The sequence below is a fragment of the Chaetodon auriga genome, chromosome 24 (genome assembly GCF_051107435.1).
Source record: "Chaetodon auriga isolate fChaAug3 chromosome 24, fChaAug3.hap1, whole genome shotgun sequence".
In the NCBI taxonomy this organism is placed as follows: domain Eukaryota; kingdom Metazoa; phylum Chordata; class Actinopteri; order Chaetodontiformes; family Chaetodontidae; genus Chaetodon; species Chaetodon auriga.
Window position 1 is genome coordinate 1,931,413 of NC_135097.1, and position 7,516 is coordinate 1,938,928.

At 45.0% G+C, this 7,516-nt stretch overlaps 1 protein-coding gene across 1 annotated transcript; it reads right to left on the minus strand.

The window, feature by feature from the left end:
* Nucleotides 1-315: 315 nt before the first annotated feature.
* On the minus strand, nucleotides 316-4,774 carry ppm1ka (protein phosphatase, Mg2+/Mn2+ dependent 1Ka). Its single transcript, XM_076724991.1, has 9 exons — nucleotides 4,671-4,774; nucleotides 3,450-3,600; nucleotides 3,214-3,372; nucleotides 2,873-3,045; nucleotides 2,684-2,784; nucleotides 2,288-2,453; nucleotides 1,460-1,604; nucleotides 979-1,113; nucleotides 316-873 (listed from the first exon to the last, which is right to left on the minus strand). The coding sequence occupies exons 2-9, from the start codon at nucleotides 3,546-3,548 to the stop codon at nucleotides 742-744; spliced, it is 1,110 nt and encodes a 369-aa protein (XP_076581106.1). The 5' UTR covers nucleotides 3,549-3,600; nucleotides 4,671-4,774; the 3' UTR covers nucleotides 316-741.
* Nucleotides 4,775-7,516: the final 2,742 nt, after the last annotated feature.

Consider the following 7,516-nt stretch of genomic DNA (forward strand, 5'->3'; position numbering starts at 1 on the left):
GTGTGTGTGTGTGTGTGTGATCACACCACATGTTCCAAATGATGTTAACACAGTAGTGGAGAGTACATTTACTCAAGTACTCCAGTGCAACTTTGATGTACTTTCCATTTCATGCCAGTTCAAACTTCTACTTCACCACATTTCAGTGAAACATTGTCCTTTTTTACTGCACTCTGTCTGTTTTATAACTGTGGTTTCTAATAATAACACAAAATATAATAAACAAATACGAGTAAAGATAGAACTTTAAGTTAAACTACGACATAAAAACTAGAGAAACAATAACAGACGATCAACAAGCTGCAGTGTTACTGTGGTTTTTATTTCTGTGCGTCGTGTTTGCCGTCGTCTCCCTTCATGACTTCAGACTCAGTTTAATCTTCATCACTGTGTGTTGTCATGTGGTTCACCTCTCAGGTGCAGAAGGATCACTGTGTGAAAGCCTCCTCTGATTACACTAATTTACATTTAATGTCATCATTATTTTCACACGAGTCAAAGTTTGAGGTCAAAGTTGACCTGACGGCACCATGTGACCACGGTGGCGGTGGTGGGTCACACACTGCTGACTGCAGAATCAACGCTAGGGCCAACACTGCTGAGGGTCATCCTGAGGGTCATCCTGAGGGTCGACCCGAGGGTTGGGGCTGGATTCAGGTTGATAACAGATCATTTTGAGTTTGAAAAGGTCTGAAAAGTTTGTGTCCTTCAGGTCCAACTCGTCCTGCTGGCGACGTTTTTCTACGCCCATCTCCCGCTCGAAGCGAAGGTCCTGCTCATGCTGTAGACGGCGGTGGAGGTCTGATGTTTTCCCCACGCTCCGAAAGGCACGACGACGATCGTGGCGTTGTCCTCTGAGCCGTACTGCAGCGCCTTAAAGACACACACATTACTGTTGCTATCTTACAGCTCCTCAGTTTCCTCTCAACAACGACGAGGGCGAGATAATCCCACCAGGGGGTTCTGAGTGTCGGGTACCTGCTGGGCGATGACATCAGCAGCCTCCGTGGGGTCTTGGCACTGGCTGATGACATCACAGATCTCCTGGTCACTCAGCAGGAAGTTGATGCCGTCGGTGGTCAGAGCCAGGAAGGAGTCGCTGGCGTGCTGGACCTGCAGAGACGGACAGTCAGAAGCTCCTGCGTTTTTAAGGTGGATTCATGTTTTTCTGACTTCTTATTGCAGTTTGCATCAGCAGTTATTGGTTCCAGGTTGGTTTCATTTTGTAGTTTTGTTACACTTTGATCAATACAAATATTTCCTAAAAACACGTTGAAAAGTGACGTTAACCTCATAATCCAATCAGCTTTCAAGACCTGTCAAAGAGTAAGACGTTTTAAAACAATTAAAAACTCAGATTATTGGATTTTAGACTCAGTGGGACGTTCAGGGACCTGCAGACGCCTCAATGTAAAAAGGCTGAAGGTCAAAGGTCAGGTGACACTGAAGAGGGACTCACAGTGAGCCGCTGCGTGTCCGGCTCAGCGATGACGCCGCTGGTCTTCAGGTGGAAGTCTCCGATGCTGCGAGTCATGGCGAGCCGGCCGTTCACGTTAGCCTGGCCGACGCTGTTCCACGTGACGAAGCCGCCGGAGCTCTGGATCCTGAACACACACACAACGAGTCAGCGTGGCCGCACTGACGGCGGGTTTTACACATTTAGACGACTGCAGCTTTAAGATGAATCAGTGTCAGGCCGGGACCGTTGAGGACTTTGACTTAATGCGTCTGTGGGTCTCAGAAACTCAACACTGAAGCGCTGACATGTGATTGGATGATCTCCAGAGTTAAACATAGCCTCGCTCGGCTGTTACATAACTCCAGCTGCTCCGAGCTGAAGGGAAACCCGTCAGCCTGCAGGTTACTTCATCTGCAGGAGGAACCGGACCTCATGTACGCACAGGGTCCCTGACAAGACACCGACCGTCTCCCAGCTGCAACATACCAGCGGCGGCTATTTCCAACCCGACCGGCTGCAGAAACCTGAACCCTGCTGCCTGCACCTGAGCCACATTTGGACTTTATGTTTGACCACATCCATAAAACTCTGTCTTTACAGGTGAAATATAACGAGTGTCCCTCTCCCTGTCCCTCTCCCTGTCCCTTTCCCTGTCCCTCTCCGTGTCTCCATCTGTCTTCCCTGCCGTCGTCTTTGATTAAAGTGAGCAAACTCACTTCAGACACTTTCAGAGTCTCCACACGCTGCAGTAACAGTACTATGAATCATGTATGCTGATAATACTATTACAGTAGTAGTAGTAGTAGTAGTAGTAGTATGAGTGAGTACCGGTGTCTCTCGTCCTTGCGGTCGGGTGTGTGGTCTTTGCTCAGTTTCTGGGCTCGTCCCTTCCTGCACAGCATCGCCCTGCTGTCTCCAACGCTGCCCACCACCAGCTCCACCCCGTCCCGAAGCAGAGCAACCGTGGCGGTGGTGCCAGCTGTCAGGAAGGGTGCTGGGAAGGATGGACACGCAGTACTTAGTACTTTTTAAGTACATTTTACTAGCTCTTAGTATGTACTTTCTGTGTTATGTGATGTTTTTCTGCCTCTTTTAAAAGTAGGAGTTCAGGACGCAGTAAATACAGGATGTACTCATGAGAGGTACTGCGTACTGATTACACTCCGTCTGTACTTCTGTGTGTGTGTGTGTGTGTGTGTGTGTGTGTGTGTGTGTGAGTCTCACCGTGGTTGAAGTAGCTGAGGTGTGTGTGTAGAGCCTTGTCAGCATCTAAAAAGGCTTTCTTTAAAACCGTCTCCAGATCGTCGTCCTGCTCCAAAGCGTCTCTGCACAAAACATCCAATGAGAGCGTCAGAAACAGCCGCGACGGTACGAACGCTCCGTCAGTGCAGCGTCATAAACACCTGACCACACCTGATGAACGTCTCCATGAAGGTGTAGCAGTAGTCGGCGGCGTGCGGGCCGCCGTGGCCGTCGAACACGGCGAAGTACAGCAGGTTGTCGTGAATACGGCCGATGCGGAGGCGGTCCTCGTTCTGCTTCCTGAGACCCAAAACCGACGCGCTGCCGACCCGGGACAGACTGACCTGAGAGTTCATTCATTCATTCATTCATTCATTCATTCATCTGGTTATTCATGAATTTATCTGACCATGGAGCCAAATTCATCCAACTCCTTTTATCCATCATTCAAATTCATCCCTTCATCCATTCACCCTGTCATGCGCTGACTCTTCCGTCCTTCCGTCACTTACCTGTGGGATGGGTTTTCCGTATCTGATGCTGGAGGGCAGCAGGATCGGCTCCTCTATCCTGTTGTCCCAGATTCCGAATGAGTCCCAGGCGACCGGCCGGCCGCTGTCCGGGCGGACCGCGCCGCTGGCCAGCCGCACGCCGACCGACGGCCCGTCCACCTGCGGGCAGCGGTTCACACCGTCAGGCAGGTGTTTTCTGACCTTTGATTTCGCGGTAGCATCAGGAGTGCACTCACCTGTCCGGACGCTGTGGAGGTTTCTGATGAGGAGCGCGCCACGAGGAAGGTCTGTCTGAGGGTGGAGCGAGCACAACGCAGCAGAACAGCGGACGACATGACGGAGCGTCTTGAACAGGTGAGGAGAAACACCTGACCGGGCTGCAGCTCTCTGAAACACACGGAGTCTCCATGAGGGGAAGTGAAAACTAACGTGTTAACACACTTTGTTACAGGTGAAGCTTCATCTCATTCCTCAGTTTTTACCTGTTTCCAAGCTTCTGTGTGACGTTCTGTCAGGTGCGTCATAATCAATAACAAAAACACTGATCACCTCAGCTGCTCTGACGTGTGTGTGTGTGTGTGTGTGTGTGTGTGTGTGTGTGTGTGTGTGTGTGGATTCAGTGTGTGATGACCTTTACATGGCGGCCAGAACAGCATGTTCACACTGAAGCTCGTGAGAGTTGACAAACACAACAAAGCACCACACACACACACACACACACACACACACACACACACGCACGCACGCACGCACGCACGCACGCGCACACGCACACGCACACGCACACACACACGCTCTTTCTGGACCTGATTTTAATCACACTGACAATCATCAAAGTACTGTTGGATGGAATGAAGCCAAAACTTCAAATACATGTTATTCAGACCGGAAAAATACTGCAAAACATAAATATTCTGAAAACATTAAAATTTCTTTCTAAGTTTCTTCACCTCATTATAAAATACAAGTACATTTACTCAAGTTCTGTACTTGCAGACAAGTCTGAGGTACTTGTCTATTTATAGTGTCTATTTATACTACTTTTACAGTTCAGAGGGAATCACTGTACTTCTGTAGTACTTCTGACTCCGCGTAGTTTTACTCCAGAATGCATCCTGTTGTATCAGGTCATCAAATGTTTTCTATGTCAAATAAATTAAAGCAAAACTAAGAAAACAGGAAATAAAACAGTTTCAATCAGCTGCAGCTCAGCGAACAGTAAAACATGATGACACCTGAACGCATCATTGCTAATAATCCAGGAGAGAATCAGAAAATATTTAAAATTCATTTTTAGCAACATGAGCGTTTGAACCTGAACTCTTTTTGACTGACTGTTGTCAGAACCTGCTGTTTTATCCTTTAAACACCTGAAAGACTGAACGGAAACTCCTGGTGAGTCTGTCATTAACTGGTCAACAGGACAGTGACGTCACGTGACGGCTGAACAAACTCACCTTTTCAGGTGTCTTTTGGGTGATTTTCCCGCCGGTGCTGTTTCCGTCGGCTGTCTCGAACCGTCAGTCGCCCGCTCCGGCTCTTAAGGTGCAGGGGAGTGGGCTCCTGTCAGCCCAGCCTCCAATCAGCATCCGAGAAGTCCTGACGTCATCACCGAAAACGCGTGTGACTGTTTTTGGCGCCAAGCCAGGTGTGAGGAGGGAGTGTGTGAGCGCGTGGGTCTGTTTCTCCTCATGTTTGTTTGTTTCTGGAGGTTTTTTCTGTTTTCTGCTGCTTTGATTCAACTCCTCCACAGTTCAGAGGTCACGCTCAACTTTTACTCATTTCTAACTTTTATTTTAGCTAATTTACAGAATTCAAGTGATTTTACAACAACTGTCAAATTATGGCAGCAGCATTACAACTTTTAGAATTATAACTAACGTTTAACGATTAAAAATAAAGAGGCTCATCAGCTCATAATTACTTCATAATTATCAATATGTGCAATAATTCAATAGTGAATTGGTTTATATGTATATTTACACTGCGTATTTGTACTGCATTACTAGTAGTATTATATTATTACTTTTGTTACTAATATTAATAAACACTTTTTATTACTATCTCTATAATTAAATATCATTATTATTATTGTTAGTGATTTTATTATTGGTATTGTTACAGTATTAGTATTAGCAGTAGTAGTACTGTAGTATTCTAGGAGGATATGTGAAGACGTCACTGCAGAAAAATTCAATGAAAATAAAACAGATGATGCCTTCAGGTTCTCTGTCATGTTTTCCTGCTACACTTCTGTAACAATGAGCCATTTTTAATTAACGTCTTTTCTTGTTTTTATTATAAAAAGTCTGCAGTGAAAAAGGTCTTGAGTGATTTTAAGCTTTTAGCCTTTAGGTGGCAGCAAAGCCTCGTGACTAAAAATACTTTCAGTGTCTTTACTGGTGTTATGTAATAAAGAGCAACACAGTACAGCCTGTCCCTCCAGCTGTTTAAAGGTACCAGTACTGTACTGAAGGACAAATCTGAGGTACTTGTACTCTTTTCTTTTCATGCCACTTTCTACTTGGGACATATTGTACTTTTCATGTTCAAATATTGCCCGTGTACACACTGAGAAAATAAAAGTACAAATATTTTTAATTACACTTTGGTAGTTTTGTACGTCATTAAAACTTTTGACTCTTATTCACAAACAGCAATTAAAACTTTCACTTGTCAAATGTCATCATGAGTAACAGCATTATACGTGTTCATCCTTCTTTTTCTTCTTTGGTCCTTTTCTTTGTTTCATTTCTGTTGTTTCACCGGTTTTGATGTTGGTCTGTTCTTTTCTGGTTTTTATACCCTTGTTCTGTTTGGTGTTGTGAAGTGATAAACACGTATTTCTGTAGTTTTTGTAGGTTTTACTTTATGACTTAAGAGTAGAGAAAGTTCCACATGAAATCTGTTCTGATTTGTTCTGAAAAAACTGAGCTGATAACTGTGACGGCAGTTAAACGCCTAAAAACGGGTGCAAAGATTCACCTTTAACCCCCAGAGCCTAAAATCTATCACCTTAAACTAGCCAACCAATCAGAGGGCTGGGAGGGAAACCGCATGACTCACCTTGGACAGGTGCACGCTCCTCTTCAGCTCTGTTCTCAGTCCTTTGTGTCCACGCAGCATTTCCACCTCCAGGCCGAGTCTCCTGCTCTCTGATTGGTCAATGGCAGGTGCAGCGAGAACAAAGCTTTTCTCTCAACATATTTCTGTTTCTTTTTCAAAAACTCATCAAATGTTTTCACTTCAGTTATGGAGAAATTGTTTGCTGTCTGAATGTCTTTCACACACACGGGGAAACATCTGTATGCTGACGAGGAAGCAGCTTTCATGCAGTTTGCAGTGAGAATGAAATATCAGATTTTTGACTAAAAATGGAAAGAAATGTGTGATAAACTAACAAGTCCTGCACAGAGTATTTCACATTTTATGTCTAATTCATAAACTTTAAAATAACTTGAGGAAGACTTTGGTAAAGCACCATGATGGAGTTCGTCTGTGTCCCTCAGTGTCTCCGAGCTGAATAAAACATGGAGCACACTCGCTTGTTAACATGAGCGTGACTTTAATGTTTCTGAATAATTCAGAGGAGCAAGCCGGAGCTCCATCAACAACACGACTCCACTGCAGGAGGAGCTGAGGAGGAGCAGGAAACAGAAGGAGAGCGAGCTGAGGAGGGCGAGGAGAGAGGAAGAGAGTCAGAGGGAAAGATGGACAAGAAGACAGAGACATGATGGACTGAGACACGAGATGATGAAGACAGAGGAGACGAAGATGATGAGCCTTTGAATATATCAATGAAAGTTTAAGTTCATGTTTTCAGATAATGAGAAAACCTGCCGGTGTGTCGCCCCCTGCATTACATCATGAAGGAAAGGACTGGAAACGACAGGAAAGGATGGATAAGGAAAGGCAACAGCATGGAAAGGAAAGGAAAGGGAAAAAGAAGAAAGGAAAGGAAAGGAAAGGAAAGGAAAGGAAAGGAAAGGAAAGGAAGGGAAAAGCGAGGAAAGGGAAGGAGGAAAGGAAAAATAAATGGAAAGGAAAGCAAAGCAAAGAGGAAGAAAGGCAAGGAAATGAAAGGATAGGAAAAGATTGGAAAGAAAATGGAAAGGAGGAAAGGAAAGGAAAAGACTTTAAGGATAGGAAAAGGAGGAAAGGAAAGGAAAGGAAAGGAAAGGAAAGGAAAGGAAAGAAAGGAAAGGGGATGGAGGTATAGTGACTTTCCATCTTACACATTTACAGAAAACAAATAAACACACTCTCTCTCTCTAACACACACACACACACACACACACACACA